We start from the raw sequence: 22,581 nt of genomic DNA on the forward strand, positions 1-22,581 counted from the left end.
CTGCTTTAATTGTACGTTCCTAACAGACCCCACTAAATTATGTCGACAACTGTGTATAATAACACCACAACTGTTTGTCCCTTTGCATAAATAAGTATAACAGTGTTTAAATGACTTTCTTGGATTTTTTCCTTTGGCGATTGAAAAGAGACACACCAAAAAAAATCTTTTGAACGGCACAACGCTTACGCAGCGTTTCCCAGGTGCATTTTCGAGTGGCGTCCGTGAAAATAAGACCTTTGTTGATTGATAGAGCTTTCCCAAGAAGGAAAAACAAAACATTGTGACCTCTCCGGATGATATGTTGTGCTGTCTAGTGTCATAAACAACTTGTTTCAATGTAAACGCATGCAGGCCTGGAGAATGCATCTACAGGTTGGCGAACTACTGCATTAAGTCATTCTCCCCCCAGGTAGAATAAAACACAGGGCCAAACATTTTCCTCTTCTAGTCTTCCTTCAAGTCTTTGCAGCCACAGGAAGTAATGGACTTTATTTGTCTCTGTATCTACTGGTAGATTAATGGCCGACATGGACTTGATGTGACGCGACAACTTGAAACGTGGAAATAAGTCTAATATAGAATATGTTTCTTTTAAAATGTCTGTATTCAGTCAGTGGTCAAGTCTCTTGAAGGCACTGAGCCCTGCACGTGTACTATATACTGTTCACTGTTTCAAGATTGACGTTTTAATGTCACACGAACAAGTACAGTGAAACGCCTTGCGCGCCAAACCCAACCATGCAGTATTCAATATCAACGTAGCACTAAAAATAACAGAAGGTAGAACAAAAACAATAAGAATAACACAAGAAAATAAGAAGCTATATACAGCGTCAGTTCCAGTACCATATTAACAATGTGCTGGAATGCTGGAGTGGTAGAGGTAGATATGTATAGGGGTAGGGTGACTAGGCATCCGGATACATGATAAAACAGAGTGGCAGCAGCATAAATGAAGATTTGTGTGTGTGTGTGTGTGTGTGTGTGTGTGTGTGTGTGTGTGTGTGTGTGTGTGTGTGTGTGTGTGTGTGTGTGTGTGTGTGTGTGTGTGTGTGTGTGTGTGTGTGTGTGTGTGTGTGTGTGTGTGTGTGTGTGTGTGTAGTCTGCATTAATGTGTGTGCATGTTATGTGTGTGTTGGAGTGTCAGTGTGTAGAGTCCTGTGAGTGTGTAGAGTTCCGTGAGTGTGCATAGAGACAGTGCAAAATATTAAATACAGTATAAGTGTCAACTCATATAGTCCATGTAGCCATTATGTCAGCTACAGTATTTAGCATAATTATGGCTTGGGAATAGAAGCTGTTCGGGAGCAGACTTGATGCACAGGTACCGCTTGCTCTGCGGAAGCTGAGAGAACAGTCTAATGGTTTGGGTGGCTGGAATCTTTAAATGATTTTCCGGGCCTTCCATTCACACCACCTGATACAGAAGTGGTAGGGAGATCGGCCCCAGTGATGTCCGCACCACCATCTGTAGCACCATGCGTTCGAGGGCGGTGCTGCTGCCATAACAAGCAGTGATGCAGACAATCAAAATGCTCTCAGTGCTGCAGCTGTATAACTTTTTGAGGATTTGAGGGCCCATGGCAAACCTTTTCAACCTCTCGACTTGTGTAAGTAGACCATTTTAAGTCCTTAGTGATTTGGACACAGAGGAACTTGAAGCTCCCCTCCATTGCAGCCCCATCGATGTGGATGGGGGGTATGCTCGCCCCCTGTTTCCTGTAGTCCATGATCAGCTCCTTGTTTTCACTGATGTTGAGGGAGAGTTTGTTGTCCCACCACCACACTGCCAGGTCACTGACCTCCTCCCTGTAGACTGTCTAATCATTGTCGGTGATCAGGCCTGCCACCGTTGTGTCCGTCAGCAAACTTGATGATGGTGTTGGAGTCGTACGTGGCCACACAGTCGTGGGTGAACAGGGAGTACAGGAGGGGACTAAGCACACACCCCAGTGGGGCCCATGTGTTGAGGGGCAGCGTGGCAGTTGGGCCGTCAGGATCCAATTGCAGATGGAGAAGTTCAGTCCAGCTGATCAGCACATGCTCTGAGAATGCGCCCAGGAATATTGTCTGGCTCCGAAGCAGCGAACCTTCACTCTGTGGACAACGTTGCCGATGCATTTCCTTATGAAGCCAGTGACGGAGGAGGTTAGCTCGTCAATGTTATCGGCGGAGTCTTGGAACATATTCCAGTTGGCGCTAGCAAAGCAGTCCTGTAGCATAATCTCTGATTTTGATTATATTTCTCAACGGGGTGAGTCAAAGGTACTTCCTGTTTGAGCTTCTGCTTGTAAACAGGGAAGCAGGAATACCGATTCATGATCTGATTTGCCGAATGGCAGATGAGGGAGGAGGGCCTTGTACACTTGCTTGTGGGTAGAGTAACAGTGTTTTAGGACTTTATCGCCCCTAATGGCGAAGGAGATGTGCTGGAAGTTTGGCATCACGAGTCTTAATGACGCAGAATTAAAATAGCCGGTGACAAGAAAGGCTACAGCACATGAATCTTTAGTACATTATAATATACATTATACCTTCCTTCATCTGTGTTAAAACAGCATGTGTAATAGCATGACATACATTTGAATGTGATGATACTTTCAGTGCCTGCAATGAGTAACTGTTATTTTTATAGATTTTTTTTGCCCACATAGTTCCAAGCTGCTGCAAGAGATCCCTAGCATCGAAACCCTGTCAGATGAAATGGAGACGCTGAAAAGACACCTCTCTCAGATCGGCTCGCCAACCGTGCTGTGTCACAACGACCTCCTGACTAAAAATATAATCTACGACAACAAAGAGGGTGGGTGAGGGTGTATGATGTGTTTTAGTGCCTGGAATTTAAATTGCAACACTGACATTGAAAGCGATCCAAGCGAGTTCATTTTGTACAGTAGTTAAAAAGGCAACGCGGCGTGAAGTATAACTGGATTCATTAGAATTCAACTGATTATAGGTATAGCATTTGTTCTGCCAATCAGGTGCAATAGACCATCAGTGTCGGTAAGAATACAAGATTGCCATATTTTAGACTCAATAACTCTGATGTCCCTTCGATTTCACTTATTTCCATAAAGTGGTCTGATTGTAGGACATGTTCCACTTTAAAACATTGACAAAATGTGGTTCACAAAACAGTCTTGATCTATCCCACAGCTTTCCTTTATGTTGCTATGCATACGAAACCTATACCCTATTCCCTTAATCCTCTTTTCATTTTTCTTGCGGCATTGTTATGATGCATGTAAGGCACACGATTATGATAAGGAAATGATTCATGTTTCTCTGAATCTTGTCAGGGACTTTGTAGTTGCAACAGTAAAACACAAACTAAAAGCCTATGATACTGGAACATAATCTAATAAGTTCCTTGTCTCTAATTGAGGAAATTTAGCATTGACTTTTGGGTGTTGTCTAAGGTGCGGCAGGTAGCCTTGAGGTTAGGCTCAAAAGGTTGGTGGTCCAAATCTCACAGCCGACAAGTTGAAGAAACTGCCGATATGTCCTTGAGCAAGGCACTTAAACCCAATTGCTCCAGGGGCGCTGGACAATGGTGACTCTGGCCATGACCCCACTCCATCCGGGTGTCTCAGGGGGAGTTTGGATTCGCAAGAAGCACATTAACCATTACAAACTTGGAATGATGAACACGTGTACAAGTGTGTAACACGACAAATATAAGCACCCCCAAAATTACCATTTGTTGAAGCTTTCAGAAGCACAGTATCAATTATAGCAACATGAATAGAGTACAGACTTGGGTTTCAAATACTTGAAGTCTGCCTGGTGGGTGGAGTTGACAGTTTTGGGACTTTGATTTATTAAGCCAGGCAAGTGCCAACAGGCCCAGGTAAGGTATTTGAATATATTTTTTTACAAGTATTTGAAACCCAGATCTGGATTCAAATACGTCTATTACTGAAGTGCCAAAGAACAGTTTACTAATGTGCATGTGTGTCGTCGTAATAAGCGGCATTAACTCTACATTAATCTCCTCCTTTAGGCATGGTGAGATTCATTGACTATGAGTATGCTGATTTTAACTACCAGGCCTACGACATAGGCAACCATTTCAATGAGTTTGCAGGTACGTTACTTCAGTTTATAATTCATATGGAGTGGCCCCTGATCCGTGACTGGTTGTTTTATTTCTGTGTATCTCGGAGGAACTTGAGACTTATTTTCATTACCTAGACCGGGTTAACTGCATAGTTTAATGCCAAAAGTAGACTAGCAATGTCACTATGCAAAACTAAACAAACCCAACAAATTTAGCCAGTACAAAAATGTAATGTTAGATAGCAAGCTAGAAGGCCTCAGTAGACTATTTAACCTCGCTAGCCAACAAGTTAGCCCCATCAGTCTCAGGCATTGGTCTAAAGCGCTTGCTAAAGGACTTCTTAACTAGCTAGCTAACGTTAGCTGGTTCTATTTGAAGCCTTAGCTGAGCGGTATAGTGTAAACTGCAAAATCACATAAGTAAGTAAACTTTTTGACAGGTGTAGTGGCTATTGTTGTTTGTCGCTAGGCTTTCTCTCACAGACGGGGAATCAGAGAGAACTTGAAATGTTTTTATTTAAATGTATTTCAATATTTAATTTTGCCTTCAACATTGAACTTGTACTAACCAAGCTCATTAAATGGACATTACACTTTCAAAGTTTGTTTTCAGACCTCTAAAGAAGTATTTTTTCAGATCTCTAAGTCTAATGTCAAGTCTATGCCTCCACCCCAAATGTATAGAAAAGATAAACTGACAAGTTACATTTATGAGTAAAATGTCCCTTTAAGGCTGTGTAATCAAACCCTATGGTTTGACAAGTTCTCATTAATCTGTGTGTTTGATCCATCCCCCAAGGTACGAGTGACACTGACTACAGCCTATATCCCAGACCTGAACTGCAGAGGGACTGGTTGACTGCTTACCTTGAGAGCTACAAGCACAGTGTGGGGCTGGAGGCCACAGTTACAGAACTAGAGGTTCAGAAGCTCTACGTTCAAGTCTGCAAGTTCTCACTGGTGAGAGTCAAAGGCACAGCACCCATTATCCGGCATTGATATCTACTTTCTAACTCGCATATATTTCTTTTTGTGTTCATTGGCTGACATCCATTTAATGAGTATTTGTTGATGCAGAGACAAGTGGTGGTTTGTGCAGGGGAGCCTGAATTTCACTATAGTTCCAAATCCAAACTAACATCCAACTATGTCCGTTTACGGGTTCAGATTCCCAAAAACCAAAGTATGATCGTCCTACCGCTCTGTGCGTTTTGACAGACTCTATCGGAGTTGATTTGAAACCACTGCAAGAAACAAAATGACAGACAGCAGCCGAGATGTATTTTTTTTACAACCACAATTTCCAGTCATTGGAGGCTCGAGTGGAGCTGGACTAGACTAATGCTGCTTTCATAACTCGACACAATATGCAAGATTGTCTTGGTAATCTTTGGGGTAGTGTCGATGTCTCTCAAAATAGCCTAGAAATGATGAGAAGGCATTTTCTTTTCCTCTAAACGTGGAGGGAGGAAGAAAAAATTATGGCCTGGAAATTAATAAGAGCAGCGATAACATCTTGTTGATTGAAATCAGATTTCTGTGACAAACCAAGAACTCTGGATTGATGAAGTGGGAGAAGTCACTCACTCACTGACAACAAATGGCTGTGTCAAGTTTCCAGTCCAAGTAATTTACAAGTCTGGCGTGGAGATGGTGCTTATGCTTGTTGATCAAAACAATCACGAGAAAAAACGTTTGGCGTAGCTGGTTTTCATTTAAAGGCCCAGTGCAGTCAAAAACGTGATTTTTTTTAGGGAGTTTCTATACATTTCCACACTATGAGGTTGGAATAATACTGTGACATTTTGAAAGTTATGATAATACCCTAATAGTTTAAGAACTGTTTGAAAAGGCAGCCTATTATTTCAGTCTGTTGTGATGGGATTGAGTTTTGGCATTCCTGACAACATCACCAGGCGTTATAAGTTAATAATACCAATAACATAGAGAGTTTCAAACCTGTCTGTTTTCAGCTAGTTTTCAGGTTACATATCCCTCCCTTTAGACTCATCCAATTAGACGCCTCTTTCAGACCACACCCAGACAGTCCGAAAAACATTTTTGCTTGAGATATTGCTCTTTGCTAAGAAGCAATTAGTTTTTGTACCATTTTGATTTTAAACAACAGTAAGGTACTTCATTGTTAACCAGAATGTTTTTGATTTTGAGACCAAAAATTGGACCTTTCAAATCTGATTTCGAGATATGACTAGAAACATCCCAATATCCCTCCTATACTAAGGTCTTTAGTTATTTGACAGGCTGTTTGTAGTTTGCCAGTGTTTTTAGAGTGCAATGCCAGTTAATCGGAAACCCTACAGGTCCACTGAAAGGAAGCTTATTTTGTCCATGGCATTTCCATGTAAAGGAAATGGGAGCATATCAAATTGGGTGTCAAATAAAGAGTTTATATTTTTGGAAAATGAAGGCATAGATACATTTTTTCAACCGTTTTCCATCTTAAAAATCAGCCATAATGGAGGGACATCACAAAATGTATTTGCCCGAAACACAAAAACAAAAACATTGTTCCACAATTTCCAAATAAGTACAATGCACTCGGAAAGTATTCAGACCCCTTGACTTTTTCCAAATGTTGTTATGTTACAGCCTTACTCTGAAATGGATTAAATTGTTTTTTTCCCCTCAATCTACACACAATAATCCATAATGACAACGCAAAAACAGGTGTTAAGAAACGAATGCACATTTATTAAAAATAGAAAACTTAAATATAACATTTACACAAGTATTCAGACCCTTTACGCAGTACTTTGATGAAGCACCTTTGGCAGCGATTAAAGCCTTCTTCTTGGGTATGATGCTACAAGCTTAGCACATTTGCAGTTGGAGAGTTTATCCCATTCTTCTCTGCAGATCCTATCAAGCTCTGTCAGGTTGGATGGGGAGCTTCGCTACACAGCTATTTTCAGGTCTCTCCAGAGATGTTTGAATGGGTTCAAGTCTAGCCTCTGGCTGGGTCACTCAAGGACATTCAGAGACTTGCACCAAAGCAACTCCTGTATTGTGCTCAGGTTTGTTGTCCTGTTGGAAGGTGAACCTTCTCCCCAGTCTGAGGTCCTGGGCGCTCTGGAGCAGGTTTTCATTAAGGATCTCTCTGTACTTGGCTCCGTTCATCTTTCCCTCAATCCTGACTCGTCTTCAGTTCCTGTCGTTGAAAAACATCCCCACAGCATGATGCTGCTGCCACCATGCTTCACCGTAGGGATAGTGCCAGGTTTCCTCCAGACGTGACGCTTGGCAGTCAGGCCAAAGAGTTCAATCTTGGTTTCATCAGACCAGTGAATCTTGTTTCCCATAGTCAGAGTCCTTGAGGTGTCTTTTAGCAAACTCCAAGTGGGCGGTCAAGTGCCTTTAACTGAAAAGTGGCTTCTGTCTGGCCTCAATAAAGGCCTGATTGATGGAGTGCTGCAGAGATGGTTGTTCTTCTGGAAGGTTACCATCTCCACAGAGGAAATCTGGAGCTCTGTCAGAGTAACCACTGGGTTCTTGGTCATCTCCCTGACCAAGAACTGCCCTTCTCCCCCGATTGGTCAGTTTGGCCAGGCGGACAGCTCTAGGAAGAGTCTCGGTGGTTCCAAACTTCTTACATTTACCCTCTGTGTTCTTGGGAACCTTCAATGCCACAGAAATTTTTTGGTACCCTTCCCCAGATACTGTGCCTCGATACAATCCTATCTCGGAGATCTACGGACAATTCCTTCGACCTCATGGCTTGGTTTTTGTTCTGACATGCGCTGTCAACTGTGTAACCTTATTTAGACAGGTGTGTGCCTTTCCAAATCATGACCAATGAATTGAATTTACCACAGGAGGACTCCAATCAAGTTGTAGAAACATGTCAAGGATGATCAATGGAAATAGGATGCATGATTTTTATTTTATTTTATTAATTTTAGAATAAGGCCGTAACGTAACAACATTTGGAAAAAAGTCAAAGGGTATGAAAACTTTCTGAATGCACTGTATGATTTTATGATGTTCATAGCATATTTTCCTTAGGTTAAACATAATATTCCATTGATGTTCATGCAATATACATTGTCTTGGAGGTCCTCCAAGAACATTTAGAGGTTTACTTAAATTCTCAGCATGCAAATATGTAGCTCCTTAAAGCAGATTGGAATCCATACCCATTGTTTGTCTTTAATTTAATGGAAATGTGCATTTGATATATCTTAATTTCATTCATAGAACATTGAACAGCATTTCATCTTGGACGGAACAATATTTTTAATATATAAAATATATTTTTGAGTACTGTAATGTTGACCATCTGCACATGTGGGGTTTGAAACTCAAATGTTTGGTTTCTAAGACAGGTCTTCTATCCTCTGCGCCACCAGTGAGACTCTCTTCCTTCTTTTTTTCAGTAAACAGCCATGGCGGTATGGTCAATCGGGAATTCCATGCTTCCTTTTTAGTCTTTTAACCCAAGTACTGGTAACTGGGTTATTCCCCATCATTTCACCTATCCTCTTTAAATGCTGCATACTTCTTGGCCCTTATTTACAAGGTATCCAAGACTATGAGTGCTGATTTAGGATCACTTTTCTTATAGGAAATAAGACAGAAGGGACCATATCAAGAACCTCAACGTAGGAATTATATTGGGTGTGTTTAAAAACATTTTTTTTTAAAGTTAAACAGATATTTTTACACAATTTCCCTTTTTTAACAAATATTTTTTATAAACATGGATATAAGATTATGGAATTGAACCTGCAGTCTTCAGCTCTGAAGTCAGATCATTAACCCTCTACGCCACCAAGGGATGTCACAGAAGAGGTGTGTAGAACAGTAGTTATATAGGATGCGCCTTGACTAGAATACAGTACATACAGGTGAATACAGTACATAAATACATAGGGCAGTCTCTAACGTGCAGGGTAGAGAACCGGGTGATAGCCGGCTAGTACCAGTGACTAAGGTTCAGGGCAAGGTACTGGGCGGATGTTGGCTTGTGGTGACTAATTAACAGTCCGATGGCCTATTTTTTAGTCTCTCAGTCCCAGCTTTGATGCACCTATACTGTTTCCACCTTCTAGATGGTAGCGGGGTGAACAGAGTTCCTTGATAATCTTCTTGGCCTTCCTGTGACACCGGGTGCTGTAGATGGAAAGCAAGGCCGTTTTGGTAATATAGGCTACAGGATAGATAGGCTGTGTGAATACAGCCGTACACACAGCTGTCTTACCAAAATAATGCAAACTATATGCTGAAGGTAGACATGTATATTTCTAAGGGCACAAGCACTGTTCATCACATATATTGTTCACAACCCTCTTGTTGGCAGAGAGAACTTTTCGCAGGTTTTAAAGCTTATTTCTTGCAATTCTACACATTTTGTCATGAGGTACATAGACAATTTAGCAGTTTTCAAGCAATTTTTCAAGCAATTCTATACATTTTTCCATGTCTAAAGTGCATTCATGTGATATTTGAGTGACTCAAATGTTACAACAAAATCTATGTGCTAAAAAACATTAGCTGACATTTCAAAATAGCTCTTCAAGGCAACGTTTCCCTAACTCCGTCCTGGGGCCCCCCCGAATTCACATTTGGGGTTTTGCACTATGTCAAGTTGGTATAAAGTGATCAGGAGACAAGCGCAGGAATGCGTAATAGGGTTTTTTATTTACCCAAATTACAGCATGCCATGTAAAGGCACGGGGGATGAAACCCAAACAAAAGAGCAAGGAGTACCTCAAATAAGTACAGAAGCGCACAATAATACCACATTGGACGAGACCCGTAATCATCTGCGCAATACAAGCACCATGAGAGTCAAAACAAGGCACAGGTAGTCACAGGCACAACAGACATTGGAACAATAATCGACAGCCCAATGCTGAACCAAAGGGCACACTTATACAATTACAATCAGTGGGAATGGTGACCAGGTGTGGGTAATGACACAGTTCCGGAGGGATCCGTGTCACCCTAGCACTACACATTGATTGATTCAACTAATCAAAGCTTGATGATTGGTTGGTTATTTTAATCAGCTGTGTAGTGCTAGAGTAAAAACCAAAACGTGCACCCGGTGGGGCCTGAGGACCAATTTTTTGGAAACCTTACTCTAAGGTATGAAATAACTGACATGACAAGAGGATTCTGCTAGTGCATTCTATTATTACAACTTTCAAGAGTAAGTTGTAAGCCTGACTGAGTCTCCCCCCAAAAAATAAATGTGGGAATAAGTTTGGTATTCCTCTTGTCTAGATGGAAAAGGGCAGTGCGCAGTGCGATGGTGATTGTTGGGGATGTATGCAAACTGTAGTGGGTCTAGGGTGTCAGGTAAGGTGTCTTTTGTCTGAGCCGTTGAATTGCAACTCCACTCGTGTTGCCTCTGATTGCCTTACAGATGGCATAGCTAATCTGTTTGTACCAGTACATGTTCCCATTCACCTTGCCATGGTTAAATGCGGCGGTTCGCACTTTTAGATTTGCCGAGCCATCTATCCACGTTTTTTGGGGGGAGGATAACTTCTAATCGTCACAGTGCGAACAACATCCTCTATGCACTTCTTGATGAACTCAGTCACCGAGTCAGTGTATACGTCAATACTATTCTCAGAGGCAACCCGGAACATTTCCCAGTACACGTGATCAAAACAAACGTGAAGCATAGATTCTGATTGGTCGAACCAACGTTGAAAAGTCCTTACGACGGGTACTTCCTGGTTAAGTTTCTGCCTATAAGAGGGGAGCAGCAGAATGGAAGCGTGATCTGATTTCCTGAAAGGTGAGCAGGGGAGGACCTTGTAGCCATTCCGGAAGGGGGAGTAGCAATGGTCAAGAGTGCTCGATGAGCGAGTAGAACAAGAGATGTGTTGATAGAACTTTGGTAGCATTTTCCTCAGAATTCCTTTATTAACGTCCCCATCTACAATAAATGTGGCCTCAGGATATGCAGTTTCTGGTTTGTACAAAGTCCTGTGTTGCACCAAAGTCCTTGCTGTTGCGGTGTATACCCCCTTTGGGGAGGGGGTATACACGGCCTTGACAATGACCAAAGAAAATGATCTCGGGAGGAAATATGGTTGATGGTGAGATATTCCAGATCGGGAGAACAAAATAACTTGAGTTCCTGTACGTTACCACATCACACCATGAGTAGTTAATCATGAAACATATATAAGGTACCAGTCAAAAGTTTGACACGCCTACTCATTCAAGGGTTTTTCTTTATTTTTACCATTTTCTACATTGTAGAATAATAGTGGAGACATCAAAACTATGAAATAACATTTATGGAATCATGTGGTAACCAAAAAAGTGTTAAACAAATAAAAAAATATTTTGTGTTTTGGTAACCTATGTCTTGTAATGTATCCACATTGTTCCCACAACCTAATTAAATGTTCTGGGAACCTTTAAAGAACTCAGAAAGGCTGTTCAGTCAACATTCTTGTAATATCAAAGGAATGTTTTTCAGTATTACCTAGAAACCTAATGACAACTTTTGGGGGATGTTCTGTAGTGGTTGTTATGGATGTTTGTGCACAACATTTTACTGAATGTTAGGAGAACATTCGAAGGACATTTAATTTAAAACATGAAACGTTTTTTTTTAAACATAATCATTCTTTCAATTTTGGGGGGATTCTAACATCCTAATGTTAGTTAAAACCCTAGAACTTAATGGGAATCTTAGCTAATATTCTGGGAATGTTCCCAGTTTGCTGGGTAGGCTATTTACTGTATTGCAAAAGTGATATTGAACTGTGTTTGGTTGTCAGCGCAACCAAATATCAACATTTGTGCCACTGACTTAGTCTGGCTTAGTTTTGTCTACAAATTAATAATTGATATGTTGGATTCACGTCTCCATCTCAACCAAGAATGAAAGTTAAAGAATAGGGCTAAATCAAGTCATGATCGAGTCATGATTTTGCCCTATTCTTTAATTTAAGAACATATAAATGATTCACTTGTAGACAAACTGGAATTAAAGCCAGACTAAGTTAGTGGCAAAGATGGAACTATCCAAGCGGAAGATATCTCCTTCAAATGTTAATATTTGGTTGAGTTAACAACCGAAAACACTATTCAATATCCAGTTTGACAAATTCATAATTGATATATTGATGTATTGGATTGTACTGTACAGTACAATAGGACAAAATCTAATCAAACTTTAAATGCACTTTAAATGAAGTTTGATTTGATTTAGTCCCATTCTTTAACTTGTATTTTTGTTTGAGATGTAGCTGTGATTCCAACATATTAATGATTAACTTGAAGATTACATTTGAACTCAACCAAAGCTTGACATTCTAGGCCTACACTGAAAGTCCTCCTAATATTGAGTTGCACCCCTTTTTGCACCTCAGAACAGCCTCAATTCGTCGGGACATGGACTCTACAAGGTGTCGAAAGCGTTCCACAGGGATGCTGGCCCATGTTGACTCCAATGCTTCCAACAGTTGTGTCAAGTTGGCTGGATGTCCTTTTGGGTAGTAGACCATTCTTGATACACAAAGGAAAGTTTTGAGCGTGAAAAACCATACACAATCCCTCTCAATTGTCTCAAGGCTTAAAAATCATTTTTAACCTGTCTCCTTCCCTTCATCTACACCAATTGTAGTGGATTTAACAAGTGACATCAATAAGGGATCATAGATTTATATGTGTGTGGCCCGTATGTAGTGTGTGTGAGTGTGTGTGTGTGTTCGGGTGTCAGTGTAAGTATGTGTGAGTGTGTGGGTAGTGAGTCCAGTGTGTGCCAGAGAGTCAGTGCGAGAGAGTTAGTGCAAAGAAGAGTCAATGCAGGTAGTCCAGGTAGCCGTTTGATTAGCTATTTAGCAGTCTTGTTCAGCAGTTATGGCTTGGGTGTAGAAGCTGTTCAGGGTACTGTTGGTTCCAGACTTGGTGCACTGGTACCCCTTGCCGGGCAGTAGCAGAGAGAACAGTCTACGGCTTGGGTGGTTGGAGTCTTCCTCTGACACCGCCTGGTATAAAAGTCCTGGATGGCAGTGATGTACTGGGCCGTACTCACCACCCTCTCTAGCACATTTGCGGTCGGATGCCTTGCAGTTGCTATACCAAGCCAGTCAAGATGCATTCAATTGTGCAACTGTAGAAATTTTTGAGGATCTGAGGGCCCATGCCAAATCTTTTCAGCCTCCCTAAGGGGGATGAGGCGCTGTCGTGCCCTCTTCGCAACTGTGTGGGTGTGTGTGGACCATGTTAATTGCTTAGTGATGTGGAAACCGAGGAACTTGAAGCTCTCAACCCGCTCAACTACAGCCACATTGATGTGGATGCGGGCGTGCTCGCCGCTTCATTTCCTGTAGTCCACGATCAGCTTCTCTGCTTGGCTGACTTTGAGGGAGAGATTGTAATATATTTAGTTATTAAGGGATCGTGCAATCATTCTCACGATAGTACTAGTCAGTGGCAAATATCAAAGCTAAGCAGCACTGGGCTTGGTTAAAACCCTGGATGGGGGACCAAATGAATAGCTGTAGATAGATCAACTATCCAGTAGGAGGTGCATATCACGTTGAAGATCTGATGTTGTTTCAAAGGTACAAATTCAACATATTTTATATAAGGTTTGTCTATGTTGAAAATGGGTTACAATGATGACATAATCCTGTGGTTGAAACTCCACCCTCAAAACAACCGTTAACGTTTTTTCAAATTCAATGTATTTTCCACATAGTTTCCGCAGCACAATACGTTGACAAATTACATTGAAAAGACTTCTATTCAACCAGTTGGTGCCCAGTGGAATGTAGAAGTAGACCTACCAATTAGTTGTGGTGTTTTTACTGATATCAATTTTGTTTATGAATTAATAAGTGATTAAATCTCTTAATTCTGTTACCAAATTGGGAAATGGGAAATCATAGTACATGTATAGTCAGAAACCACAGACTTTGATTCATCATCCGGACCGGCCTTGACTTGGCCCAAACATAGACGTCAATGATTGGTGACCGGACCAAATCTGAACCAATCATTGATGTTTATGTTTCACAATTTTGGACAGCACAGTTCCAATAGAGTACAGTTCAGTAAATACATGTAGAGTTCAGTACAGTACAGTAGAGCACACTAGATTATAGTACAGTTTAATGAACTGTTTTGTACAGTACTGAACTATACTCTACTCTGCTGTACTGTAATCTACTTTACCCTACTGTGCTGTACTGTGATGTACAAACTTATGAAACATAGACATCTATGATTGGTTCAGATTTAGTCCGCTACAAACCAACCAAATGTAATAATACCCAAATATGCAAATTAGGATATTGCATATTTCTACATTTGTGTGCCTATTCAGGATACATCACCATGAAGAGAATGACATACAGTTGAAGTCGGAAGTTTACATACACTTAGGTTGGAGTCATTAAAACTTGTTTTTCAACCACTCCACAAATTTTTGTTAACAAACTATAGTTTTGGCAAGTCGGTTAGGACATCTACTTTGTGCATGACAATAGTCATTTTTCCAACAATTGTTTACAGATAGATTATTTCACTTATAATTCACTGTATCACAATTCCAGTGGGTCAGAAGTTTACATACACTATGTTAACTGTGCCTTTAAACAGCTTGGAAAATTCCAGAAAATCAATTTATAACATTTTTGACATGCGTTTTTCTGGATTTTGTTGTTGTTATTCTGTCTCAACACTGTTAAAAAAAACCTACCATTCAAATTATAGACTGATCATTTCTAAAACGAGTACTATATAAACATAACTTGAAAGGCCGCTCAGCAAGGAAGAAGCCACTGCTCCAAAACCACCATAAAAAAGACAGACTACGGTTTCCAACTGGACATGGGGACAAAGATCGTACTTTTTGGAGAAATGTCCTCTGGTTTGAGGAAACAAAAATAGAACTGTTTGGCCATAATGGCCATCGTTATGTTTGGAGGAAAAAGGGGGATGCTTGCAAGCCGAAGAACAGCACCCCAACCTCGAAGCACGGGGGTTGCAGCATCATATTGTGGGGGTGCTTTGCTGTAGGAGGGACTGGTGCACTTCACAAAATAGATGGCATCATGAAGCAGGGAAATTATGTGGCTATATTGAAGCAACATCTCAAGACATCAGTCAGGGAGTTAAAGCTTGGTAGCAAATGGGTCTTCCAAATGGACAATGACCCCAAGGATACTTCCAAAGTTGTTGCAAAATTGAATAATAAGGACAACAAAGTCAAGGTATTGGAGTGGCCATCACAAAGCCCTGACCTCAATCCTATCCAAAATGTGTGCGCAGAACTGAAAACGCGTGTGCGAGCAAGGAGGCCTACAAACCTGACTCAGTTACACCAGCTCTGTCAGGTGGAATGGGCCAAAATTCACCCAACTTATTGTGGGAAGCTTGTGGAAGGCTACCTGAAACGTTTGACCCAATTTAAACCATTTAAAAGCAATACTACCAAATACTAATTGAGTGTATGTAAACTTCTGACCAACTGGGAATGTGATGAAAGAAAGAAAAGCTGAAATAAATATTTCTCTAGTATTATTAGACATTTCACATTCTTAAAATAAAGTGGTGATCCTAACTGACCTAAAACGGGGAATTTTTACTCTGATTAAATGTCAGGAATTGTGAAAAACTTAGTTTAAATGTATTTGACTAAGGTGTATTTAAACTTCCGACATCAACTGTATATATCCACGATTATGCATTTTTGTATAGTACAGATCAGGTACACATTATGTAATTCCATTACCGTAAATATTTTACCGGGTGTAAATCCACTACACTTATTGTAGTTCAATAACCAAAAGGGATTCTTTTTAAACTCAAGGTGACATGTCATAGCTGACAAGCAATTCTTTCTGCAGACGTCTTTGAATCTTAATTTGGAACACTATATTTGATCGAGATTTTGGAAAATGTGGTCGCATAGAAAAACGGAGGACGATTTTTACCGCAATTCTCTTACCAAATTTTGCATCTGCACAGTTCTTCCAGTAACTGTTTTTGTGAATTTTTCGATGGAAATTGCTCAAAGTAGTCCCTGTGCAAAGAGTTGTATGGTTTGTAACCGTTATCCATTTTTGTGGAATTGCCTTCCAACAATCACAAAAAGAGAAAGAACTGATATTGATGCCCCCTGAACTGCTGGGGTATGTTTTGATATTTCCTAGAGCCCTTTAATAGACAAATCGTCTCTGTGGCATCACTAAGGAGTGCTGGTCCGCCAATGTTCTTGGGATGGGAGCTTCTCTACTGCTCCTCTCCCCATCTTAAGCCCAGACAGAGCGAGCCAAGGCACATAAAGAAATTGCAAAAGAGAATGTCTTTTTTTTTTAACGCAAATTGAACAATTTTAATATCGACTGACATATCTAAAAAGTGTTCTATAAATCTGTCCTGCAGAATGTGCAGGCCTTTGGTCATATATGCATGCTTGGAGCTTGATCAAGACGGTGGAAAGGATAATTGGTATAGATCAAGAATCTGCCACCAACCTGTACACAAAAGTCATTCTCCTAAAACTTGAAAGTATTTCACAGGACAGAACTCATCCCCTTTACTCAAAACCCAGTCACAGCAGCAGCCGGATAAGGGGAAAGATACTTTTTCAAAAGAAAATCAAAACAGATAGATATGGGGACTCTTTTTTTTCCCCAACAGCCTGTATAATCGAGTATGCAGCATATTGCACTTTCAATGTGTAGCTATAGCACTTTGAATGAATTCCATTGTGTAATTTCTATGTTTTCATGTTTTATGTACAGTCTTTTTAAGCACATGACGAAATGAATTCCCCCCCGGTGGCATAATAAAGTTGATCTGAATCTTCTTTGTCCCCATCAGGGAACCCCTTCCCAGGTACCGAAGGGCCAAAGACTGTGACTCTGTGATGGCTCCTCTATCTCGTATTAGTAGCATGTTTCGTCTCTGGGCTTTTCTGAATGGCTCCCTGTCATTGGTCATCTCTGCTTAGAGTTAGGCTAATAGCATCTTAATGTTATTAATCATAGCCACAAAAAAAAACTGCCCTCAATCTCCATCTAGAGCCGAGGAGAGACGTTACATATGAACATGTGGCAGGAGAAAAAACGAGAGGGGAAACCACATACTGCTCCAGTATTTCATTCCACCCTTTATTTGATTATCAAATAAAAATGTGATTATATCATTCGGCCACAGCACAGAGGTCTGCCTGGAACTCGTTACGAAATGATTAGTGGTCCCACCATAGAGAATTACAATAAGGGTGGATGACAACAGAAATGTATGGAGGCGTGGGAACCTATAGACTTTTCCTCATATTTTTTAGAAGCAAAACACAGAGAAAGCAAAACCACAATTCACATGTGGTTTATGGGTATACAAAAGCCTGTCATGAAAACGTTTCCTAAATAACATCCCAAAACAATACACCTCTTGCAAGTTAGAGTCCGGGCCTCTATTTCAGCTCTTGCCTCAAATTCCGTCCAGCCGCAGTGGGCAGTATTTTCTGTCGCGGCCGTTGCAGCATTTGTCGTCGATGTCTCATCGACAACAATGACATGTTTCTGTCCTGCCATCATGATTCGCCCGGGACGCGGCATAAGAAAGCTCATTACATTTCTGTCCGGTGGGCACACAATCTTTCACCATAAGAGGCACATCCTCAAAACCACAGCAATGTTCAACAAAGGCCGCTGGGGACATACAGGACAGGACAATAACCAGAGAGGATTTTTTTTAAATTGTTTTCTGGCGTCAAAAGCACTTCAGATTCAACAGCAGGCTACAATGTCTCGATATGACCACTCAGTGGGTACTTCAATATCAGAACTTTAAGACGGACAAGACTCTGAAATCTATTCAATAGTAATACAACATTTGTTTTATGTCACCAGGTAAAGGATTAGATTTATACAGAAGACGAGGTCAAGTGCAACCCTGGCCTGATCAAGTAGGCAACCTGTATCCTAACTTTTGCTTTCCCTCGCTTTCTCCTTATCCCTCTGTTTTTCTCCATCTATTCGCAGGCCTCCAACTTTTTATGGGGTCTCTGGGCAATCCTGCAGGCCAGATATTCCTCAATTGATTTTGACTTTGAAAGGTGAGTGACCTGTATCTCTAGAGTCTTGAATGTGACCAATTTTCCCATTGGGCAAAACTGGTTGAATCAACATTGTTTCCACATCATTTCAACCCCCCCCCCCCCCCCCAAATGTATATGACAACATTGAATCAATGTGGAAAACTGATTGGATTTGTAAAAAGTCGTCAGCGTAAGGGCATTTCAGGTTTTTTTCACTCAACTTTTTACCTAAATCCAATTATTGAATTATTTTGTTGATTTCACGATTCACATTATTTGACAACTCAACCAAATGTAAATCCAAACTAGATGTTGAACTAATGTCTTTCCCCAGTGCTTCTAAATGCTGATACAAAGTCAAATCTACAAGGGTTTACATAGCTTTACTATGAATAGCCGATCCCCTCTTCAGATCCCTGCCGCCCAACACTCACACAACCGTTATGAGAAATAAGAAAAATAACGCATTCACTTTAATTGAATCACCTGGTAACACATTAGCCCCAGTAACAAATATTTTGTATTTTCAGGGGGACAAAAATGTATTATAAACAGCATAGTCCTCTGAGCAGAAAATATTCCTCTCCTCCAATGCCCCATTGTACCCCACAGAAGCAGCCGTCGCCATTGTGCTGACGCTAATCACTATTGACACACGGCACCCACCCCTATGTGTGGCTTCGCTGTCGGCTCTGTGGATCAGTGACAGGGGCCCCGCCACTTTATATCGGAACTTTGGAGCAAATGCGATCCAGCAGGAGCAGATGGAACAGAGCCAGTATTGTTCCAGCCTCATTGGTCCTCCCTGTCTGTCTCTCACCCCTGGTTCGGCCATATGTGGCTGTTAGCCTGTCTGGCCCCACTAAGCTCCAGGCACAAGTTGCCCCAATGTGCGTCGCAAGAGTCAGATTACATCCCTATATCCAAAATCCAAAGTTAACCATAACAAGGTGGAACACAACAGTGAGTTTGCACCAGTCACTTAAGGGGTTAAAGTCCCCCTCTAGAGACTCCAAAAGGGAGCCTAAGTCCTAGATTTGGAGAAGGAGGGTCCTCACGATGGAGATTTGTTGGGGTGTTTCTCTCTATGCCCATTTACTTGTTGCGTTATCCCTCTGAGACGAGTCTCTGCTGACTACTCAACGAGTGACAGGCAACTGCTAGGCCTCACACTTAACCAAAGCCACATGTGCATGCAATATTAGGGAGACGCAATGGGAATGCATGATCTCCACCCTCCCTGCCTCCCACTCTACCGTTGATATTGACTTTATTTATTTTTTGTTTCACTTGTATCTGCTAGGCAGCGGTTGAGTTTGTGGATGTATTGGCAAGGCAGTGGTTATTCCATGCTTCCAAAGCCAATTTGACGAAGACATTATTATGAGGAAATGAGTAAAGAGGCCCACTGTTTGGAATGGTTTGAGTGAAGAAAATGGGGACCTGCACAAAAGCACATTGTGGAATGGTTTACCTGCTTTTCAGTGTGTGAATTTGCCCCTCTTTTCTAAATAGCAAATAGGAAAATGTTTTTATTTTAGATTTTATTGTAAAATGACATGGGTTATTTTTTTTCTACTTTCATTTTCATTTAATTCTGTTGGAGAAGTTAAATGTAGGTTTTCTTTACTGCGCTTCATGTGGTCAATGAGGTCAAGTGTCGAACAGTATGCCTTCATCATATAACCATAGACTTATTTCATATTTAAGCAAAAGGGGGGAAAAATGCAAAACGAATGAAATATCTGTAATCATTCGTTGTCAACAATAATCGTTTTCTGATTAACCAAGTTACTATTAGAAGTCAGATGACGACTCTAAAACAAGTTCCACATTTTTTTCAGACAAATAACTTTTTCTCAAATTGAACAATGGAAACAATTTACCATCCTTTCCATTATGTCAATGCCCAATTCCAGGCCCAAACTAACCATTTGAACAGAGTGAAAGATTCATACAAACAAATTCAACAAAACAACATCAAAACGCACACAATGCCAAGGGGGTAAAGTGGCAGAACTGGAACAGAGATTCATGTAACACAACTGTTGTTTGTGTCTAAAGGAGTCTTCTCATCACTGAGGTAAGACGCTGTCCAGTAACGTTCACACTGTGCACTGATGAGGCATTGAGGATTTAACGATAAAGTCCTTTATGTCTCCATTTTCCGTTCTTTTGAAACTTCACTCTGCTTCAAAGGCGAGCACAATAGCCAACGGCAAGAGCACAAACACAGACATTAGATGTGTTGAAGTGTTGAACAACGCGGTTCAAACAAACACCAAACCACTTTACTCTTGGTAAACTTTTGAAACATGTCTAGGCTTTAAAAGAAACTGTACTTTGTTCAGATGTTGAAAGTCAAAACAAACTTAATGTCATGAAAGGCAAGTACACAAAGCAATGCTATTTTCGGACAACTTCTGTGACGATACAACATGCTATTGTATTTATTGCTACTGCCAAGGCAGTAGCAACTTTTCCTGGGGTTCAGCAAAATTAAGGCAGTTTTTTTGGAAGAAAAAAATACATTTTCGGGAAGATAAAAATGGTAAAACAGTTTGTTCAAAGTAAGAGGGAGAAAATGCCCTTGAAATAAAGAAAATGTGTAATATATTGATTAGAAAACCTTAGTTTTCCTAATCAGTATTGTTTGATTATTTGATTGTCAAGTCCCATTATCATCAGCTTATCTACAGGATATGAAATGTAGGATGACATTTGGTATAAATCCCAATCTTTGTAAACATGTTATTTTTATTTCATCATTGTCATTTGTCAAAATCAATTAAGCGCTCTCTCATGTAACCCCCCCACCCCCCCCCCCCCACCCCCTCCCACCCCCTCGAAAGGCAAGGCAGCGTAGAATGAGGAAGATTTAAAGTGCTTTCACTGAATTGCTTCCTTTCCATGACTGAAACAAGCCACTTTAATCTGGCGTCACTGAAAGGACTGTGATAACGGTTATCAAATGAATCATGTTTTTTCCTCCCCCGAAAGCAAGCATTATGGCAACACACCACATTTGTGTTGATGAATAAGTCTCTACGCTGGAGTCTGAAGCACAGTTCACGAGTGTAGAAAAGCGCTGAAAGGGCAATCCCGGCCAGCCAAACAAGACTGGGACTGATCCTGAATCATCTCCTATGCAGTTCCAAATGCGTTTGACAGAATGGATATACTGTAGTTCGCAGAGCAATGCAACACTTTAAAAAAAAATATTGTATTTATCATATTTTTACCCATTAGCATGTGAATCCATGATTTAAATATTAATTAGCAGAGCAGGTGAAAACATTTTCTTGGAATAAACACCAGATGTTTCATTTCTTTGTGTTTTACGGCGTATAAATTATACGATTATTTAACTGTACTTCACTATGTTAAACTGTTGACGGTAAACAAAGAAATGTGTTTTCCCACCAAAGTGTTTCCACCTGTGTTCATGCAGGTGTGTTCATGACGGGAGTTCGATTTAAAGCCAGGATTTAATCCAAGGTGCTTTATAACGCAGAGCACTACAACATACGTTTTACGGTCATTTTACACGAGCCGACATGCACTTACCGTGAATAAGATATCCTTGAAATGCCTTTAAGCGGCGAATTGACAGCTGTCTCGTGCGATGCGCTATAAATGCACCTCGGATTGAATCCCAGCCTTATTATCGTACGCAGGGAACACCTCATGGTCGTTCATCTCTTATCCTCTATCTGCAGGTACGCCATAACCCGATTCGACTACTACTTTGAGAAGAAGGAAGAATACTTTGGATTGACTCTCAGTTAGAGAACCGAGCCCGAAGAAATGTGAACAGTTCAGGTCTGCTGCATCTTTATTTGAATTTAAGAGAGTATTTTTATCGACACATAATGCTGAAAGGTTGCAAACGAATGCGGGCAATATAACCATGTGTGTTTCCAGAAAATGTACACTTGATTGTTACAGTTTCCTAAAAAAGGATGGTGTAATTTCAACTGATTCTCCAAATATTTGTTTCATCACAGTGAGGTTGGAGATAACCTCATTTGGCAAATTGACATGGCTTCCAGGCCAGAAAGATGTTCATTTACATTTAGCCATGTTACTCAAAGCAACAAGAATGAATACTAAAATCATGAGGGTTATTTCCAGGCTCATTCAACATTAAACTCAGTTGAGATTTTTTTTTAAATGTCCCCTGGCATGGATTTTCAGTGTTGTATTATTTCAAGATGGTATTACCATCATGCTCTGTTTCAATTGTTTTGTTATAAGACTGCTCTCTTCTGTTGCCCAAAAGATGAATATTAGATAAATAAATTGTTCATACAATGTACATCGAACAGTACATTGTACAGTATATACTGCAGCATGCATAGGCAAGTGTTTTTGCTGAACTCCACTTCAGTACAAATCATAACAATTGCATAAAAAGCATTTTAGAAATAAAGTGTTGCCTATCCATTTATCTATCCCTCTTGATAGCTGGA

General features: G+C 40.6%; 1 protein-coding gene across 3 annotated transcripts in view; it reads left to right on the forward strand.

Annotated features, from left to right (window-relative positions):
- zgc:113516 (uncharacterized protein LOC541449 homolog) overlaps positions 1-22,287 on the forward strand; it is a 44,134-nt gene extending 21,847 nt beyond the window's left edge. For all 3 annotated transcript variants that reach the window (XM_046355523.1, XM_046355517.1, XM_046355527.1), the window contains 5 exons: positions 2,658-2,806; positions 4,007-4,090; positions 4,862-5,022; positions 18,054-18,127; positions 21,829-22,287. In XM_046355523.1, coding sequence (XP_046211479.1) covers positions 2,658-2,806; positions 4,007-4,090; positions 4,862-5,022; positions 18,054-18,127; positions 21,829-21,898 — 538 coding nt within the window. In that variant the 3' untranslated portion in view covers positions 21,899-22,287. The remainder of the gene's footprint in view (positions 1-2,657; positions 2,807-4,006; positions 4,091-4,861; positions 5,023-18,053; positions 18,128-21,828) is intronic.
- The last annotated feature ends 294 nt before the right edge of the window (positions 22,288-22,581 follow it).

This window comes from Oncorhynchus gorbuscha, linkage group LG01, assembly GCF_021184085.1.
Source record: "Oncorhynchus gorbuscha isolate QuinsamMale2020 ecotype Even-year linkage group LG01, OgorEven_v1.0, whole genome shotgun sequence".
Lineage (NCBI taxonomy): Eukaryota > Metazoa > Chordata > Actinopteri > Salmoniformes > Salmonidae > Oncorhynchus > Oncorhynchus gorbuscha.